The 21,334-nt window shown below is 40.1% G+C and overlaps 1 protein-coding gene across 3 annotated transcripts in view; it reads left to right on the forward strand.

Moving 5' to 3' along the window:
* LOC132825887 (kynurenine--oxoglutarate transaminase 1-like) overlaps positions 1–20,759 on the forward strand; it is a 47,469-nt gene extending 26,710 nt beyond the window's left edge. For all 3 annotated transcript variants that reach the window (XM_060841488.1, XM_060841487.1, XM_060841489.1), the window contains exons 10-14: positions 984–1,073; positions 2,573–2,759; positions 3,252–3,328; positions 7,705–7,791; positions 19,732–20,759. In XM_060841488.1, the coding sequence (XP_060697471.1) occupies positions 984–1,073; positions 2,573–2,759; positions 3,252–3,328; positions 7,705–7,791; positions 19,732–19,800 (510 nt within the window). In that variant the 3' untranslated portion in view covers positions 19,801–20,759. The remainder of the gene's footprint in view (positions 1–983; positions 1,074–2,572; positions 2,760–3,251; positions 3,329–7,704; positions 7,792–19,731) is intronic.
* The last annotated feature ends 575 nt before the right edge of the window (positions 20,760–21,334 follow it).

The raw sequence follows: 21,334 nt of genomic DNA on the forward strand, positions 1-21,334 counted from the left end.
TTATACTGCAACATTTTGTCAGGTTCCCACTATGCCCTGTACAGGGCAATGTTGGAGAGATTACATGGGGAAGGGGGTGTAGAGCTCCAGGGAAAGTGGAGGGGAAAGCTCTACACCCCTGTGTAGAGCTCCAGGGAAAGTGTGGGGAGCGAGGTGGCAGGAGGTCAGTCATTTGGAGACGGTGCCTGGGCTCCCATTCGTTGCCAGGACTGTTCTTAGCAGCATTTCAGTAAGCAGAGTTCAGTTTTTAATAATTGTAAACAAAAGGCATGCTCAGTGTTGAAACAGCCCTTTGATGTAATGTTTCTATCGGGACTTCGAGATCTCCTTCAGATAGTCCAATATTCAGAGAATCGAGGTTCTTTTGCAGTTTGGTTTGGAATTTATGACCAACTGAAAACTCTTCTAATGCTTTTGGTTACAATAACCAAACTGATTTAAACCTTATCTGTTGAGCTGGAACTGCAACAGGATTTGGGACCAGCTGGAATGTGATGGAATGATGAAATTGATCCTAACTCCTAAGACATCGAAGCATGTCATTCAGTGCCATCCACTGTCATTGGAAACCACAGACATAAGTTAATGCAAAGTTAACTTCAACGTCTGGCACTTTGACAGTTGTTGTGACATTATACCCAGATAATAACTCGTTTTCTCAGTGCGTTACAGCTGATCCCAGAGGTTAAGCTATCAACAAAAGTGGAGCAGCTCAAGAAACTCACCAGATTAGGCTGCATCTGTGGAGAGAGAAATGTTTTCAAGTTCTGTATGACTATTCTTCAGCATAGCAGTTAAGCTTAAGGTTTTGTGTTAATTTGTGGTTGTATGTTTTAGGGGTTAAATGCACTGATTATAATAGAAAAATTCCCATGCAAGAATTAATCTGTTTAGTTTGCACTTCATTTTAAATACAAAATTCAAAATCCTGACTATTTTCTGGTACAAGCTTTTGTGATTTTCAATCTAACTGCTTATTATAGGTTGGCTGGGCAATTGGACCCAAGGACATCATAAGGCATTTGCAGACTGTCCATCAGAACTCAAACTATCATTGTGCCACTCCAGCACAGGTGAGAAATACCAAAAGGATTGCTTTTCACAGCATTGCTTAGTACAATGGCACATAAAGTTGGTTTTGTACCCAGTGAGATGAAGAACAGTTTGTTGAGCCTGCCATGTATTTTCCCGACAGTACGCAAAAGCTTCACATTGAAAATTCGCTCTTCTCTCCAATTAGTATAGCATCAATGATACATTGCCATAGTTCTGGCTTTTTGTGATTTCCTTGAGCCATGGCTGAATTGAATTTAAACAGAATATGTATTCCTAATGCCAATAATAGCCGCTGGTGTGTACATATTCATAAGCCCTCCATTATATCAGTCAGCCATGACCAAACCCTGTTGCGTCAGTAAGCCTTGGCAAATGCATGGGAAATGCTGAAAGAGATTATGAAAGTGATGACTGCTAAGACGGCAGCAGCAACAATAAAGAAAAGCAATACACTCAGGGAAGGTGGAAAAACCACAGGCAAAGACCAAGAAAGCAGTGGTTAATCAAATACAAGTCATTCTGTTATGACCCGAGTTTCACAAACACAAATTTGACGAATTCGGGATGCTGTTTCTAAAGCATGAACTTTTAAAATGTGTTAGCTAATAACGTGATTACAGTGCCAACACTTTAAACAGTGTTTCTAAAGTGTGATTTTTCTATAACATGGGGTTGCATGAAAATGCAATCATCGCATTATAGTAGAATCTGAACCCAAGGTGTCAGAGCCCCCACATCTGTGTGAACAGTGCTGAAACCACAGTAAATTGATCCCTGTCCCATGGCCATTAACACTTATTGAATCTGCAGGCAGAGAAAGCAAGATTCACTAAAGTCTGCCTTAAAACTTTATTCTTAAAAATGGTAGATTCCCTGAAACAGCACAAAGGTGTTTATAAGTGCTGAAACTATATGTGCATGAGAATGATATTGAGGGTGTTTCTTGCTATAGAATACACTTTCTTTAGATTGGAATAATATTGACCATTTGTTGTAGCAAGACTGTTTAAATGCCCCAGGCATTTAATGTGAACATGTGGGCAGAGCCATCTTTGTGACAAGCAGCTGACTGTCGTCATTTGGCAGTGATGCTGTTTGTCTTTGTGTGTACAAACTAACTTTGCTACCTAGCAATGATGTTGATGATAAACATTATCAAATTCAAAACCATTCTGCCTTCAGAACAAACCAAAGTACATTTCTTGACTTAACAATCGGCCACACTAATCATTTACCAGTAGCTGTATCAAATATTATGGACTTGCCTGGTAGCGATGTCAGGTTACTGATTCAACCATGGATTACTTTAGATCATCCACTGACAGAAGTATCAGCTCGGACCCAATCTTTGGACCAAAAAGATTCTAGTTACTTCCTCTTATCCTCTCACCTTTGCCTCTTTCTCCCCCCACCACCCTCTGTGGAAATTCAACATTTTGTAGATTTGCAGCTTTTGCATCTGATTTGTCATTGAAGTAAATTGCCTATTTAAATAATAAACGTTGTCTCTACTCAGCAAGCTGTAGCAGAAGGATTTATGAAAGAATTTGGACGCTTAGGAGCACCAGACAGTTATTTCACCAGTTTGCGTCAGGAACTGCAATTGAAACGTGACCGGCTTGCTGCCTGCCTCATGTCTGTGGGGCTAAAGCCAATTGTACCAGAGGGTGGTTACTTCTTGATTGTGGACATCACAGGAGTCAGTGAGTAATCAGATTGGCTATCAAAAGGGAAGCACAACCAACTGTGTATAAGCAGACTAATAGTAATTTGTGATTTTCTCCATCAATTTAATGTCTGGCCTGTGTGCTGTATGGAATCAGGGTAATATGGTTCCAGGGACCATGCATCAAATACAGGCCTCTAACTAGAGACAAGAAAACAAAGATGCCAGGTTTCCAATTCAATTTTGATTGTTCCTTATACTTTTGAATGAAATTTCTTGTTAATTTAAGATATAATTCTCCTAATACCATGAATTGTGTGTGGCCAGGAAAATGATGACCTGTCTATTGCAGTCATAAATCTCCCTGGCTGAGAAGATGCACATGGAGCCGACTTTGAATCAGATGTTCAGCTTTCTCTCTCCATCTTATGAGATGGGAAATGTCTGGTCTCTACTAATGTACATTTGAGTTGAGATTGGATCACTGTGTGAAGTGTCTGACTTTCTTGTTTTGTACCTTTCCTATCAGAAGTTGATCTGCCGGTTTCCACTGACACTGAGGAGCCACATGATTATAGATTTGTGAAGTGGCTCATAACTAATAAGGTGGGTAACTATGAAATAGTGAGGCTAACTCTTGTAAAGTTGAATGTAGCTGACCAAATTTATATTTGTTCAATGATTCTGAATATGAACAACTTATTGGGATGGTCTTTATCCGATGCATGAAGCAGCTTTGTATTTGTGGTTAGAAGTTCTGTGTACTACGGTTCACGCATCTGTCTTTTGATTTTGCAAATATTCGAACATTTGTGCACCATCCAGGTTAACCTTTATCTCATACACGAATAACCAAGCATGTTGTACACTCATCATACAGGATACTGGAATAGTTCATATTTACATGCTAGAAATCTAGAAAGAGATGTCTCAACATATGTTCCAGGTACATAAATTATTAAAATGTCATGAACAGTATAAACATAATTGAAACGGCTGATTGAATTTGGATCTTATATAGAGTCATAGAGATGTACATCATGGGAACAGACTCTTCAGTCCAACCTGTCCATGCCGACCAGGTATCCCAACCCAATCTTGTCCCACCTGCTAGTACTTGGTCCGTATCCCTCCCAACCCTTCCTATCCATGTATCCATCCAAATGCCTTTTAAATGTTGCAATTCTACCAGTCTCCTCCAATTTCTGTGGCAGCTCATTCCATACACGTTCTGGGCATCACATCTTAAGAAGGATGAATTTGTTTTCAAGAGATTGCGGTGTCAATTTACCAGAATGATAATTGGACTCCCCAAGGATAAGTTCCAAGTATAGATCATATATTCAAGATAAAACATGTTGAAGAAATGCAGCCAATCTGGCAGCATCTATAGGATGAGAAACAGCCTTAGTGTTTTGAATCCAATATGACCCATCTTCAGAACTGAAGTAGGCCAGAAAATGATGTAATGCTTTTGATAAACTGGGAAAAGGAACAACTAGAACATACAGTGAAAGTGCCCAGAAATGCTGTCACTCAGCCTTCCAGCTGTTTGATATTTCATTGAACCATCTTGCTGACATGCTAACAGTACCACTCTAGGTCTGCTGCCCAGCAAAGCCCAGCACAACCTAGAGGCACAGCATGTTCATCTACTTAGGCACTTTACAATCTTCAGAATTCAGCTTTGAATTCAACAACCTCAGAGCATGAACACTTTCAGTCTTAGACCTATTCTTTAAAGCTTTCCCTTAACGTGGATTAACTGTCAGTAGACCTGACCTATTTTCTGAGTTCCATATTTACCATCCACAGGGGAACCTCGATTATGTGAATGAGATGGATGGGCACTACTTCATTTGGATAATCGATTATTCGGTTATTCAATTAAATATCTTTCCTCTGGGGCTCGGAGTTTTTAAAGTCGTTTCCCCATTCAGGAGACTGCAGTAGCACACAGCATGCGAGGCCCCGCCCACTGCCAGCCCCCAAACCCTTTCCAACCCTGCCCCCTCTCCAGGGCAGCCAGACTGGACACCAACAAGATTGCTAGTGCTGCTGCTACTGCTGCCTTTGTGGGATAAGTCTCCAAATAGCACGTGTACACACAGCCACACACGCAACTTTTTGACAGGTTCCACGTTTGCCCTGTACAGGACAATGTTGGAGACATTATGTGGAGACAGGGGAGTTTAGGGTATACCCCTCTGTAGAACTCCAGGGAAAGTGTGAGGAGAGAGAGAGGGCAGGAGGCCGGTCATTTGGAGACAGTGACTGTTTAGCCACTGTCAACAAAAGACACTATCACTGTTGGAAAGACGTCTTTTATATAATGTTTCTATTGGGACCTCGAGATCTCCTTCGGATAATCCGATTTTTGGATAAATGGTATTCGGATAATCGAGGTTCCTCTGTACACCTATTTCTCCTCTCCTGTTTGTAGGAGAGCATTTCGGTCACAGTGATCACAACTGCCTCATCCTTACCATAGCCATGGATAGGGATGGGAAAGTATCTCAGGGAGAGAGGGGATATTATACTGCTCTTAAACAGGAGCTGTGGAGTTCTACGGGAAACGCACAACAGAAATGTGGAGGCTGTTTAAGGAGTACTTGTTGAGAGTGTTGGATAACTTTGTCCCACTAAAACAGGCAAGGAATGGTAAGCTGAAGGAGCCTTGGATGACAAGAGAATAGGAGCTTCTCGTCAAGAGGAAGAAGGAAGCTTACTTAAGGTTGAGGAAGTGAGGATTTTGCACAGCTTTAGAGGATTACAGAATAGCTACAAAATAAACCAAAGATAGACTGAGGAGAGCTAGGAGGAGGCACAACAAAGCCTGGGCACAAAGGATTAGGGAAAACCCAAAAGAGTTCTATGCCTTTCTGAGGAATAAGAAAATTATCAGAGAGAGGGTAGGGCCGATCAGGGATAGTGGAGGTAACTTTTGCCTGGAGTCTGAAGAGATGGGGAGGCCCTAAATGAGTTTTTGTTTTGCTTTAGTATTCACTAGAAAGAGGGACCTTTGTTGATAGTAAGAACACCATGGACCAGGTTAATAGCCTTGAACAGATTGATGTTAAGGAAGTGGATGTACTGGAAATTCTGTCAAGCATCAAGATGGATAAGTCTCCAGGACCAGACCAGATACATCCAAAGTTACTAAAGGAAGCAAGGAATGAGATTGCTGTGCCTCTGGTAATAATCTTTGCATCCTCACTCTCCAAGGGAGTAGTACCCCTTATTGGAGGGAGGCGAATGTTGTTCCTCTGTTCAAGAAAAGGAACAAAGAAATCCATAGGAATTACAGAGTAGTCAATCTTATATCTGTGGTAAGCAAGGTACTGGAAAGCATTCTTAGCGATAGTATTTACGACAATTTGGAATAATGTAGTTTGATTAAAGATAGTCAGCATGGCTTTGTGAGGGGCAGGTCCTGCCTCACAAGCCTATAACGTTCTTTGAGGACATGACAAGACAAGTTGACGAAGGTCAAGCAGTGGATGTGGTGTATATGGATTTCAGTAAGGCATTTGATAAGGTTCCCCACGGTAGGTTCATTCAGAAAAATAGGAGGTATGAGATACAGGGAAATCTGCCTCGCTGGATATGGAATTAGCTGGTTGAAACAAGACAGTGAGTGGTAATGGATGGAAAGTATTCTGCCTGGAGGTGAGTGACCAGTGGTGTCCTGCAGGGATCTGTTTTTGGGCCTCTGCTCTTTGTAGCTTTGATAAATGACTTGGATGAAGAAATGAAAGGGTAGGTTAGTAAGTTTGCCGATGACACAAAGACCAATGGTGTTGTAAATAGTGTCGAGGGCTGCTCCAGGCTACAACAGGATACCGACAGGATGCAGACCTGAGCTGAGAAGTGGCAAATAGAGTTCAACCTGATAAATGCAAAATCATTCATTTTGGAAGGTCGAATTTGAATGCTTGAATACAGGTTTAAAGACAAGATTTTTGGCAGTGTGGAGAAACAGTGGAATCTTGGTGTCCACGTACATCAGTCCCTCAAAATTGCCACCCAAGTTGAGAGGGATTGTTAAGAAAGCGTATGGTGTTTTGGCTTTCATTAGCGGGGGATTGAGTTTAAGAGCAATGTTTTGTTGCAGCTTCATAAAATCTTGGTTAGACCACACTTGGAATATTGTGTCCAGTTCTGGTCACCTCATTATAGGAAGGCTGTAGATGCTTTAGAGAGGGGGCAGAGGAGAGTTACCAGGTTGCTGCCTGGATTGGAGGGCTTGTCTTATGAAGAGAGGTTGAGTGAGCTTGGGCTTTACACACTCGAAGAAGGAAGAGAGGTGACGTGATAGAGGTGTACATGGTAATGAGAGGCATAGATAGAGTAGATCGCCAAAGATCTTTCCCCAAAGCAGGAATTACTGTTATGAGGGGTCATAATTTTAAGGTGATTTGAGGAAGGTATAGGGGAGGTGTCAGAGGTAGGTTCTTTACTATCACCACTGGCAATGCATTCCATGCACCCATCATTCTCTGTGTAGAGTCAGAGATATTAGGGACATTTAAGTGACTGCTGGACAAGCACATGGATGGCAGTAAATTGAGGGGTGTGTAGGTTAGGTTGATCTCAGATTAAAATAAATGCTCAGCACAACATGGTGAGCCGATTGTGCTGTACTGTTCTATGATCTACCATCAGCACTCTCTTTATCTTTTACTCTGGGCACCATTATTGGTGCATCTTCTGTGTGTAATCACCCTACACAGGTATATGTCAAACTTCCATTGGATTTTCCACAATCACTTGCCAAATAAGGCACAGGAATATCATTTAATTGATGCATAAAGTTAATCTTTATATCCACATCAAACAACAGAACTGCTCACGTCAAGAACACTTCATTATGGAAAGTAAAGCATGAGGAGATTTGGATTGGAGGATGGGTGTAGGTAGTGAATTACTAAGTTAATTGACACAAAAAACTTCTAACTCTTTGCTGTTACTTCTATTCACAGGGCTTGGCCACAATTCCAGTGTCTGCTTTCTACTCTTCCGACCACAAAAAGGACTTTGCAAACTTGATACGTTTTTGTTTTGTTAAGGTGAGCTATGATTTGAACACCTCTTGAAGTTTGAAGCAAATAGAGACACAACTGTAATGTAGAGATTATTCAACTCTTGCACGTTTAAAATGGGAAGGTAAGTCTTGCATGCTTTAATAATAATGAGGCCCATATCTTTTGGCTCAGTACACAGACAGAACTGTACCTGACTTGAAACGTTTTCTGTGCTATGTTGTCATCTTCTGTTCACTACATCGTTCAGGCTGACTTGTGTCACACAATCATGACTATTTTCCATTTTTCTGTAATCTATTCGAGAAGCATTCACATTTCAGTTAAATACAACGCCAGTGGCCCAAGCTATTCCTCAGCCACTGTTCAATGGTAGCAGACTCCTATTTTCGTCAGAAGGTCTCACTGCTGTGGGAGTATCTGAGGTGCTTGTTATACAAGAGTCTGAGTGCAGTAAGCACCACCCAATGTAATAATGTCCTGAAGACTTGGTGGGGAGTAGGATCGGAATTTGTGGGAGACATACCTAAAGCCAGGTTCTCCTAATTGTACTTGTGGTATCACAATGCCTATTATAACTTCTTAGTATTTGCAATGATGCAATAAACTACATCTTATTTACTCAACAAGACTCTTCTCATTAGACAAGAAGATAACTACCCACATATGCATTATAAAATGTAAGCACCTAAGTAACCCAGATGCTATAATAATGTGCATGGCAGTACACAACATGGTGATCAGCATGGGATGAAGATTGCATTCAGCAACACCTGTCCCACTGACAACCTCAAAGACTTCAAGTGAAAAATATATTGCTGATTCCTTTGGACAGCAAACCTGAACAAAAACTACATGGAAACATTTCTCACTGAGAAATACCTCAAGGAATGACTGAAAGCATTCCAAACCCAGTAAGGAATGCTCTGGAACAGAAGAAGTCTGCAGTTCAAAAGTTGTTGTATAAGCTGCATCACAAATTGGTGATGTGTGGGAATGTTTAGCCAATGATTGAATAGACTGGCAATTGCAGGAGTCAAAACTAAAAATCGGTGAAACAAAGGGGAAACTTTAAATGGCCATAGTAACTCAGGCTAAGAGGGAGAGAAATTAAAAACTAGTACGTAGCTCAGATCCGGTGTTTTACTGCCATAGAACATACATGCTATAAGGGGCAACTCGAAATAAAACTAAATGGAACTAAGAGCCAAGGAAGAAGTATGCTCAGTCTGGGAGTAAAAAGCCAAAAAAATTGTGAACCCAGTCTGTTAAAGCAGATAAGCATTAGGCAATTTAAAGAAGTAAATAGAATGCATTGTACTATATTGTTCACAATTTATATTAATGATCTGGATGAAGGGACTGGGGGCATTCTAGTGAAGTTTGCCGATGATATGAAGTTAGGTGGACAGGCAGGTAGTACTGAGGAAGTGGGGAGGCTGCAGAAGGATCTAGACAGTTTGGGAGAGTGGTCCAGGAAATGGCTAATGGAATTCAACGTGAGCAAATGCGAGGTCTTGCACTTTGGAAAAAAGAATAAAATTTCTAAACGGTGAGAAAATTCGTAAAGCCAAAGTACAAAGGGATCTGGGTGTGCTAGTCAAGGATTCTCTAAAGGTAAACATGCACGTTGAGTCCATGATTAAGAAAGCGAATGCAATGTTGTCATTTAACTCAAGAGGGTTGGAATATAAAAGCATCGTTGTGCTACTGAGACTTTACAAAGCTCCGGTTAGGCCCCATTTGGAGTACTGTGTCCAGTTTTGGTCCCCACATCTCGGGAAGGACATACTGGCACTGGAGCGTGTCCAGTGGAGATTCACACGGATGATCCCTGGAATAGTAGGTCTAACATACGAGGAACGGCTGAGGATCCTGGGATTGTATTCATTGGAGTTTAGAAGATTAAGGGGAGATTTAATAGAAACGTATAAGATAATACATGGCTTGGAAAAGGTGGACGCTAGGAAATTGTTTCCGTTAGGCGAGGAGACTAGGACCCGTGGACACAGCCTTAGAATTATAGGGGGTCAATTCAGAACAGAAATGCAGAGACATTTCTTCAGCCAGAGAGTGATGTTCCTGTGGAATTCATTGCCGTGGAGTGCAGTGGAGGCCGGGACGCTAAATGTCTTCAAGGCAGAGATTGATAAATTCTTGATGTCACAAGGAATTAAAGACTACGGAGAGAATGCGTGTAAGTGAAATTGAAATGTCCATCAGCCATGATTGAATGGCGGAGTGGACTCAATGGGCTGAATGGCCTTACTTCCATTCCTATGTCTTATGGTCTTAATGGGCGGCACAGTGGCCCAGTAGTTAGCACTGCTGTCTCACAGCGCCAGGAACTCGGGTTCAATTCCAGCCTCGGGCGACTGTCTGTCTGTGTGTATATATATATTTAGGAATTGTCACTCTTGAGTTGAAAGGCATGTACTGACTTGAATTTCATTCAAAGGCTGGAGGGGAGAGTTAAGCAGCAGAAGGTCAAAGGATTGTCGGAGAAGAAATTACATAATTCTGTAAGCTAATGGCAGAACCTCAGCAAAAAGCAGAATCTCCTGAGATAAATTTCGTATTCTAATGATATAGATGTTATAATCGTGTATGAGATAGAAGGCTGTGACTATAATGATTTGTATCAAAAGTGAAGAGTGTACAGATTAAAGGTGCCAACAAATTTTAAGAAGAAAGATTGAAAACGAGGCATCAACTAAACAGTATTGCCCACTTGAGACAACTGAAACATCTGCAACTGAATTGAGTTGGATTGCAACACAACAGGGTGAACAACTAATTGTGATAAATTCAAGTCAGCACATTGGATGTTGAAATTACTAGGAAAGGATAAATTTGAGTCGAGTATCTGATTTCCCTGCTTCCCAAAGAAGAATCCTCAATAACAGATATCATATCAAGCAAGAAGGAATCTTCATGTAACTCACTTGAAGCATTAAAAGAAATTGCTGGGAAAAAGCATCTGATCGGGCAGCAGAAATCAGAATTCATGTTTCAAGTCCAGTAAACCTCCAGAAGGACTCAAAACATTAGTTCTATTTTCTCTTCACAGATACTGCTAGAGCTGCTGAGTTTCCATAGCAATTTCTGTTTTTGTTTTAGATCTCCAACATCTGCAGTTCTGTGTTTTATTTTGAGAAATTGAACAATTTGGTTACGCCAATAATTCAATTACTGAAAGCAGACTAATCCAGTTTGAGTGAAAAATATAATTACTTAAGCTCATATCTACAGGTGAGAACAAATATCTATAGGTGAATTGAAAACAAAAATCCACCAACATAAGTTGAAAATGTGATGCATACAACTCTATGGAAGATATCATCAAGATAAGAACAAACAATGTATAAAGATTCGAGATTCAAAATACTATGAAATGCTTACTCTGGAACAGACAATATCCTCTGAAAAAGCAATACAAGAGATTCAAGGACCTGCAGTTCAGAAGAGAACTCAGAGAACCAGAAATACATGCATACTGGAACTAAAACTACCATTCTTCTACGTCTGAAGAGAACATGTCAACAGAATAAAACTGTCTTTCCAGGTGAAATGATATTTCATCTCCACCTCCTGCGATCTTGTGTATTGTGTTCAATGCACCCACTGTGGCTTACGTGATATTGGAGAAACCAAATATAGACTGGGTGACCGCTTTGCAGAACACGTCTGGTCCATTCGCAAGCATGACCCTGACCTTTCTGTAGTTGGTCATTCTAACACAGCGCCCTGCACGCATTCCTTCATGTTTGTCCTTGGCATGCTGCAGTGTTCCAGTAATCCAGAAGAATTTACACAATTCTCTAAGCTAATGGCAGAACCTCAGCAAAAAGCAGAATCTCCTGAGATAAATTTCATATTCTAATGAAATCCAGTAATCACAGTGCAAACTGGAAGAACAGGATCACACATTCAATTTGTGAACCATCTCTTCCTTTTTAGCTTATTATCATGTCCGTTCTCCCCTCCCCCAATCCCAGTGTCTGTCCTTTCACGTCTGGCAGGAGACGCACCAATGTTCTGATACACTCACATTCCAATTGCTTATTCTGAACCTTTTCTCCACTAGCCTACTACCCCAACACCTCCATCCAACAAAAATAAACAGTAGCATAAATCCACACTTCACTTAAGCTCTAGTGAAAAATCATCTAAATGTTAGCATTCTCTTTCTCCATGGTTGCTGTCTGACCCGCTGTGAACTTCAGCATTTGTTGTTTCCACCAGATTGTCTGTCTGAACATATAAAGTCAAACATATGGGCATAGGTAGAATATTTATTATGGTAAATATAGTTACATAAACAGATGTTGAGCAATATTACCATAGCATTTCTACACTGTGGAAATAGGCCATTAGGGCCAACAGGTCCACATCAACCCGCCGAAGAGTATCCCACCCAGACCCATGCCCCTACCCTACAACTTTACATTTCCCATGACTAATGCAACTAACCTACATATCCCTTAACACTATCGGCAATTTAGCATGGCCGATTCACCTAACCTGCACATCTTTGGACTGTGGGAGGAAACCAGAGCACCCGGAGGGAATCCACACAGAGATGGGGAGAATGTGTAAACTCCACATAGACAGTCACCCAAGACTGGAATTGAACCTGTGTCCTTGGCGCTGTGAGGCAACAATGCTAACTATTGAACCACCATGCTGTCCCTATTAGTTGCCTAAAAAGGAACTTGTGGGGTGATGTTGTATATGGGTCTGAAGGAGTTGATAATTTTTTTAATTTCAAAAGTATACTTTATTCATAAAATTATTTTGATATCTATACAATTGGTAATGCCATTCTTATGCACACATTGCATTTCTTTACATACAGAGATCGGAATTAATTATTCGTATATAAGTCTGTGTGTTGACCATACAGATATTTTGCTGAGGCATCAGCGGGGCCCAGTTTCTGAGTGGACCCCTTGTTCTTCTTAGGCAGGCAGACCTTACTTGTGGTCTTTTCCCCACCGCGCCTTGGCGGCAGCTGCCCCAAGCTTCAGCGCGTCCCTCAACACGTAGTCCTGGACCTTGGAATGTGCCAGTCTGCAACACTCAGTCGGGGTCGACTTCTTCAGCTGGAAGATCAACGGGTTTCGGACCAAAGTGTGTCTTTGACCGAGATGATGATCCTCCAGGCACAGTTGATGTTTGTCTCGGTGTGCATCCCGGGGAACAAACCATAGAGCACAGAGTCCCGCGTCACGGAACTGCTCGGGACAAACCTCAACACACGCCACTGCCTTCCTCTCCAGACTTCCTTCGCATAGGCACATTCCAGTAGGAGGTGTGTGACAGTCTCATCCCCTCCACAGCTGCTTCAGGGTCAGCATGCGGTGCGGCAGAGCGTCCGGGCGTACATAAAGGATCTCACAGGCAGAGCCCTTCTCACCACCAGCCAAACCATGTCTTGGTGCTTGTTGGAAAGTTCTGACAATGAGGCATTCTGCCAAATGACTTGATAATAAGCAATATCAACAGTAGTCTGCTTACTGACATGCGCTTAGGTTTCAGCCAGGCCCACTCTGCTCCTGATCTTGATCAAGCCTTGTTTCAAACACGAGCATAAAGTGCTGAACTCCTGAGGAGTGATGAGAGTGACTGTACTTGATATCAAAGCTGCCTTTGACCAAGTGTAGCATCAAGGAGATCTCGCAAAATTGGAGTCAATGGGAATCTGGGAAAATTCTTTCTACTGGTTAGGAAGATAAATACAGGAGTAAGCCAATCAGCCCCTCAAGCCTGTTCCATCACTCATTGAGATCATGGCTGATCTATGGCCTAACTTTATAGAGTCATAGAGACGGACAGCATGGAAACAGACGCTTCAGTCCAACTTGTCCATGCCAACCAGACATCCTAACCTAATCTAGTCCTATTTGCCAGCACTTGGCCCTTATCCCTCTAAATTTGTACCCATCCAGATGCCTTTTTAAATGTTGTAATTGTACCAACCTCCACCACTTCCCCTGGCAGCTCATTCCACACATGCGTCACTTTCTGTGTGAAAGAATTGCCTCTTAGGTCCCCTTTAAATTTCCCCCCCTCACCCTAAACCTTGTGCCCTCTAGTTCTGGACTCCACCATCCCAGGGAAAACATCTTGTCTATTTACCCTATGCATGCTGTTCATCATTTTATAACCCTCTATAAAGTCACGCCTTAGCCTCCGGTGCACGAAGGAATACAGGCCCAGCCAATTCAGCCTCTCCCTGGAGCTGAACTCTTTCATGTTTCACCACATCCTTCCGAAAGGAAGGAGACCAGAAATGCGCACAATATTCCAAAAGTGGCCTAACCAATGTCCTGTACAGCAACAACATGACCTCCCAACTCCTGTACTCCATGCTGTGTCCAATAAAGGAAAGGAAAGTAAATGCCTCCTTCACTATTCTATCTACTTTCATGTATCTGCCTTTGGCCAATATGTCTTTGTACCTTTGCTTAACAAAAGTTTATCTGTCTCAGATTTAAAATTAACACTGATTCAGCATCCACTGTCGTTTGTGGAATAGAATTCAAATGTCTACCACTCTTAGTGTATAGAACTGTTTCCTAACATCTCTCCTGAATGGTCTGGCCCTAATTCTCAGACGATGTCTCCTAGTTTTAGAATCCTCAAGTAGCGGAAATATTCTATTTTTATCTATCTTGTCTTTTCCTGTTAAAGTCATAGAGTCTCAAAGACTTTGATCAGTTCACTCTTTAACCTTCTAAATTCAAGAGAAAACAGGCCTAATTTATATAATAAATTATATCTCCTCATAACTTAACCCCTGAAGTCCAAGTGTCATTCTTGTAAACCTACTCTGTATTCCCTCCAACGCCAATATATCCTTCCTTTAGGTGTGGTGCCCAGATTTGCTGTCAGTACTCCAAGTGGGGTCTCACCAGGGTTTTGTATAAATGCAGCATAGCTTCTGCATTCCTGTACTCCAATTTTCTCGGTATAAAGGCCAGCATTCCACTAGCGTTCTTGGTTATTTTCTACACCTGTTTGTAACATTTTAAACATCTATGTACCTAAGCTCCCAAATTACTTTGGATGTCCACTGTATTTGACTTCGCAACCATCTAAAAATACCCTGATTTATACTTTATTTGGTCCAAAATGGATTATCTCTCACTTGCTTACATTGAACTCCCATTTGCCACAGTTCTGTCCACTCACTTAGTCTATCATTGTCCCTTTGTAATTTCATCATCTCCGCAATCTGCAATGCTGCTTAACTATGCGTCATCAGCAAATTTGGATATATAACTTTCTTTGCCATCATCCAAGTGATAAGTAAATAATGTGAATAATTGAAGTCCTTACATATATCCTTGTGGATTACCAGTGGTAACATCTTTCAATTTGAGTACCTCTCCATTACTTTGTCATCTACCACTCAACCAATTTCCCAGCCATGTTAGTAATTTGCCCTCCGTTCCATGGGCCTTAGTTAGCAGTCTGTTGTGTGGGACTTTATCAAATGCCTTATGGAAATCCATATAAACAATATTCATTGGTATGTTATCACATGAGTCAACCTTCCATCCATTGACTGCATCCATACTTCTTGATGTCTTGGAAAGGCAGCCAATATAATCAAAGATTGCTCCCACCCTAGTTATAATCTCTTCCAAACTCTTCTATCGAGCAGAAAATACAAAAGCTTAAACACATAGACCAATGGAATCAAGAACATTTTTCTCCCTGCTGTCGTCAGATTTCTCAACAGACCTTTCAAATTTCACATTTAATGCTGACCTCACTCTTTGTGTATCTTCTCTGCAGCTGTAACATTGTATTCCTCATTCATTTACTATAATGCACTTTGTATGGTATGATCTGTCTGTACTGTATGCAAAATTAAACTTTTCACCATACCTAGGCAAGTGACAATAATAAACCAGATCAAATCAAATTTCTGTTGTCTGCCGCTTCAATGCACCACTCTGCTTCCTGGTTAACATTTCTGTCTCCGGTTTGATGCAGTGTTCTAGCAAAGCTCTGCAAGCTGGAAGAACAGCATCTTCTGTTGTGCTTGAGGACTCTGCAGTCTTCTGGACTTAATATCAAGATTAATAATTTTAGAGCCTAAGCATCTTCCCACCTGTCCTCACTCCGACCCCAATGCACCAAGCCTTGGCTCATAGGCTGCGACCAAAAACAATCCATTGTCAGCTACCACTGGTTTTCATTAGTAGCTGACCTTTACCCATTCCTTTGTCTGACTACATGTTGTTTTCCTTTCTCTCTCTGGGTTCCATCTCCACCTGTTGTATTCTCCTCCCCCTCCATCCACCCCAATTTCAATCATTTCTGAAGAAGTGTCACTGGACCCAAAACATTAACTCTGTTTTCTCTCCACAGATGCTATTGAGTTTTTCCAGCAATTTCTCTTTTTGCTTCTGGTTTCCAGTATCCGCATATCTTTCCTTTTTTCTGTCCACTATCTTAAGTCACCTTCTGAAAAAATTCACTGAGACTTGTCAGGCATGACCTAGCTGTCATGAATTGATGGAGGCTTTCCCTGATAAACAGAAAGTTTTCAAGGTATTCAGTTACCCCATCCTTGTTTATAGACTCTCAACAATTTCTGGCTAACTCGTCTGTAACTCTTTGATTGGAATTGTACCTAGCACAAAAGAAGTTGGTTGTGGTTCTTGGATGTCAGTTTTTCTTGCTCCAGGACATCTTTGCAGGAGTTCCTAGGCCCAATTATCTTCAGTAACTTCATCAGTGACATTGCTTCCATCAAAACTGAAGATGTTTGCCAATCATTGCACAATGTTTAGCACCATTTGTGATTCCTCAGATACTGAAGCTGTCCATGTGCAAATACAGCAAAGCCTGCCAGTATCCAGGCTTGGGCTGAAAAGTAGTAGGTATTATTCACACCAAACAAATGTCACGCAATTACCATCTCTAATAAGAGGCAAATCTAACCATTGCCCTTTGACATTTAATGACATTATCGTCACTGAATCCATCTCTATCAATGTCTGGGGTTAAATTATTTTCTTTAATTCTTTCAAACTCAGTACAGGTTTGGCCAGGCTGTTTCGGTAAGTTCTGAAACATTTGCCTGTATACTTCTGGCACCACCTCATATATACTTAGAAGATACTTCTTCACCTTATCAGAGTCCATAGAATTTATTCCCTCTGGCAGAAATGTATAAATCTGTTGTGCTTTACCAGTGAATTTACTTTGCAAGGAAAGGATCCAATCTGCTTTTACGCATTTATGTTGCTATCTTCTCAAATGACATGAAAAATCCTTCCAGATCCTTCTATTCAAATTTTGGCAAAGCCTGCACAATCTTAAACATTTCCTGACTGAACTGTGAATTATGACTCAAACTGTCCTCTTCCATGTTTTCCCAAACATCTAGTTTTAATTGCCAAAGCTGCATTAGTTTTAAGTTAAATTCCTGTTCTCACTCACTCATTCCTTCTTTTCTTTCCTCCTTTCCTTTTTTTTTCTCTTTTCCCTCCCTTTCTTCCCTTGAGGATTCCAGTTTCTTAAGTTCTAACACTCTTTGGAATTCCCTTTCTTTTTCCACACTTTGAAATTCCTTCTCCAATTTTCTCATTTCTATATGCTTGCACTGCAACTCGGTGTTCACTGATGATTTCAGTGTACTGCCTGAATCACATAGCCTCTTTATTTACACTAAACTCGACTGTGTCACTATTGAATCCCTAATGTTTGCTTGCTTAGCATGCTTAAGCAAATGTATTTCTAATCTGCTGGCTAACTCTGCTAGTTTAGCTTTAGTTGTATCCTGCAAGTGTGCCAGGGAAACTTTTGACACATTCACAAGCTCTTTAATAATTTCCACTGCCATCTTAAGTCTGAGTACAAACCTGGTGTGTAATTACCTAGTCTCAGTACCAAAATCTAATTTCATTTCTATGTTGTCTGCTTTTCAAGATCCCAGACGAGCCCTCGATTATGTGTTGCTTTCTTCTCAAATTACAGGAATATGGCTTTCACATTCTTCTCTTTAAACTTTGGCAAAGTCTGCACAATCTTAAACATCTGACTGAACTGTGGGTTCAGATATAAACTACAAGATTATAAACTTTTGAATAACCAATCCAGACTTTGTGAACAATTAATTCCAGGCACCAGTTTTATATCTTAAACAAAAATTAACAATTTATATAACACACCAATAGTGAGCTATTAATGAAGTCAGTAACTGGAGCTTGGTTCTGACAGTTCTGGAAAAGATGCTCGATTCTTATGTTAGCAGAAAAAGAAATAACAAGATAACCTAATTCATGTCAATGCTTTAAACCTGAAATTTTGTTTTCACCTCCCAATCACACAAAAGACATACAAACAAACAAACAAACACAGTTAAGTGTTAAATAAAGAAAAATTACAAAATTTGCCAGATTACTGAAATTGTTTTCACAAAATGTTTCAGAGCATAGCTCTGGATTCCTTGGTTGCTTTTCTGAAGCATTGATCTGGGTCACTTTTTCAATTCACTCAGGTAAAGATAGTAATATTTGTAACTCAGCTTTCACTTCTGGGCTTTCAGAAGCTGGTTTGGGAGATTAGGCAATGAATTTTCAAATATTCAATCTGTGTCACCAGAAAACACAGTTCAATACAAATAACCTCACCCAAGTTCTATTCTGATGACTGACCATCTTCTCCTAAGACTTCAATTAAGTCAGCATTTGCCAACTGCTTGATTGTAGCATCTCTTCCAGAATTGTCAGAACCAATCCCCAGTTACTGACTTCATTAATACCTCACTGTTGGTGTCTGTTTAAAAACCATGCTCTTCCTTGGTGGCAGTGTTTGTAGGGATGCTTTTAATCAAGAATCAGCCTAAAAGTCACTTCCAAGCTTAGCCTCATCAATAAAGAAAAGCTTATTTGATCTGTTGTTTACCTTTTCCACTGTATCGCTAAGTTCCTCAGCTCATGATTTCTAATTCACAGCTTCAATTCAACTCATAAAATAGTAACAATAAAAACAATGAAATATCAGTAATGATTCTAACACATGAGACATTGAACAAAGGATTATGCTGCTTTCTGAGTTAGATACAACATATAAAGGTACTACTTGAACAAAAGCAGATGAGTTCTAGTGTCCCAGCCAGCATATATTCCTCAACAATTTTTAAAGTTAAAAATCACACAACACCAGGTTATAGTCTAACAGGTTTAATTAGAAGCACTAGCTTTTGGAGTGCTGCTCCTTCATCAGGTGGTTGAAGGAGCAGTGCTCCAAAACCTAGTGCTTTCAATTAAACCTGTTGGGCCATAACTTGGTGTTGTGTGATTTTTAACTTTGTACACCCCAGTCCAACACCGGCATCTTCAAATCATAACAATTTTTTAAAAATTGTTACTTATCAGCACTGTTTTTTGAAACTTGCTGCAAGCAAATTGATTATACTTCAGAACTACTTTATTAGTTATGAAGTGCTGGGATGTTTTGCAATTAAGAAAGCTGCATAGAAATCAACCTTTCTTATTGTAAATTTGCATTTCTTATAAATTTGTGTTGTTTAATTATTTTTGTATGATTTTTTATCCTGTTTATGAATACTCTAACTGAGAAATGGTTTCGCAGCTACACCCAATAGCAGGACATTGCTAAATCAACAAGGAGAATGCGTTTTCCCTTAAGCATGCATTGTTTTCGATTCAACTTTAGAAGATCAGCTCTTATCCTATGTTAACTTGATATCCAGAGTTCCAATGCTGCTTATGCTGAATTTGAAAGGTTCTCTACGTTTGCTTTGTATCTGCTGAACCTGTGTTAAGAATAAATTTATTTCACTTAGGTTTTCACTCTGCGAAATGTCCTTATCTGCTCAGATTGCATTTGAACCCAGGTATAGAAGCATGTGTGAAAGGATTTAAGTGAACGTAATGCATAAAACCCGTTTAGATGATTTTTCTCTTTTACATTCTCTAGGAGGACTCAACTTTAAGCAAGGCAGAAAAGATCCTGCAAGAGTGGAAAAGTACGGTGCAGACCCAGTGATCACTCCAATACAGTGAACTTATTATTTTCTAATTCAATTAGTGGACATATTTAGTTGTATTTGTCTTATTTGGAAAAAAATACTTTCAAATGCACAAAAAATTCATAGTAATAGTCTACCTCGAATGAAAAATGGCACTAGATGCTGCTGAAGATGGTCATGTTTGCCATGTTTTGAGGCATTGATGAAACATGAAATGGTCAGAAGCTCTTAAGCTTTCAGCCAAAGGATTTCCAATATCAACCCAGCATCTAACTCCAGCAATATTTACAGAGTGGGTTGCCTTTGTCAGGAATATTGCAGAAACTGATGAAATCTGAACCCACATCAGTGGCTGCGAAGGATTAGAATAATGTGGGGTTTGATCTTAGTGTAATTATTGGTGTGATAATACTGAATTGTTCAATTATTTTTCATTTTTTGGGGGTTTATAATTTAATATGGTGAATCATTTAATTATTTCTAATCAACCTGTTCAGTCATATAATGCACTCTGGGACAGATTGGATTTGAAACTGGATTGTCTTGTCCAATGGTAAGGATACCATCACTGCATCACAAGACCTCTTCAAATTATTTTTCATCAACCTGTTGGACATGTTCTTTTGACCTAGAGGTAGGCATACCGTTATATTTAGTTGATGCTTTGCCTATGAGTTGATTGGTTAAATAATTGATCACATTTGTGTTAGAATTAGCTGTTACTTGCTGTGTAGTTTTTGCAACAGCTGTCTGATTATATACATTAAGAATGATTTAAGATTTACTTGGTGCCACAGTTGTAAGTAAGCAGAATGCTATGCTTGTTCAACTTGTAAGATTGATGGTGATCACACTGTGTTCTGCAGGAAACTCGTTACTGCAGATTGTTTTCATTTCTTCTGTTCTATATGGCTGGTTTAAATTCAACTGTGTGTTAATGTCAGGACATGAATTTGAATTAAACATGTTAAAAATGTTTCAACATTGTATTTTTAAAAATGTTTTCTATGTTTTAGTGTATCTGTTTAATTTTTTTTGTATAGACATGTAAGCTCACTATGCTGTATGAGCTATTGCTCATGTTAAATGTTGCCACCACCATCCCCTCTATAAATATAGGAAACTACAGGGCCTGTTTGGTCTAGTGTGGTGGAGGAAAACCGCTTCCTGATTTATTTACAAGAATCTCCTGCAATTAACAAGATATGGTTTATTTCTTGTCAGTAATTAGTTATAAAGATGTTGAGGAAGACCAGATGTGTGGTCTCACACTGTCAATATCATAATCTGGTCTGCCCACAATTCTATAATATCATAATGGGCAGTGCTTATGGTACTCTTCTGTATTACCTTTTCAGATCTAATACAACATTCATATACCTATAAACATTGTTCTTGAACCTATCAGCGGATCAGAGACCTAAGCCATATGTTAATCACACAACACCAGGTTAGAGTCCAACAGGTTTATTTGGAAGCACCAGCTTTCGGAGCTGTATCCAGTGTATTGGAGTGATCACTGGGCCAGCATTGTACTTTTCCATTCTTGCA

This window comes from Hemiscyllium ocellatum, chromosome 21 (genome assembly GCF_020745735.1).
Source record: "Hemiscyllium ocellatum isolate sHemOce1 chromosome 21, sHemOce1.pat.X.cur, whole genome shotgun sequence".
NCBI classification, from domain to species: Eukaryota; Metazoa; Chordata; class Chondrichthyes; order Orectolobiformes; family Hemiscylliidae; genus Hemiscyllium; species Hemiscyllium ocellatum.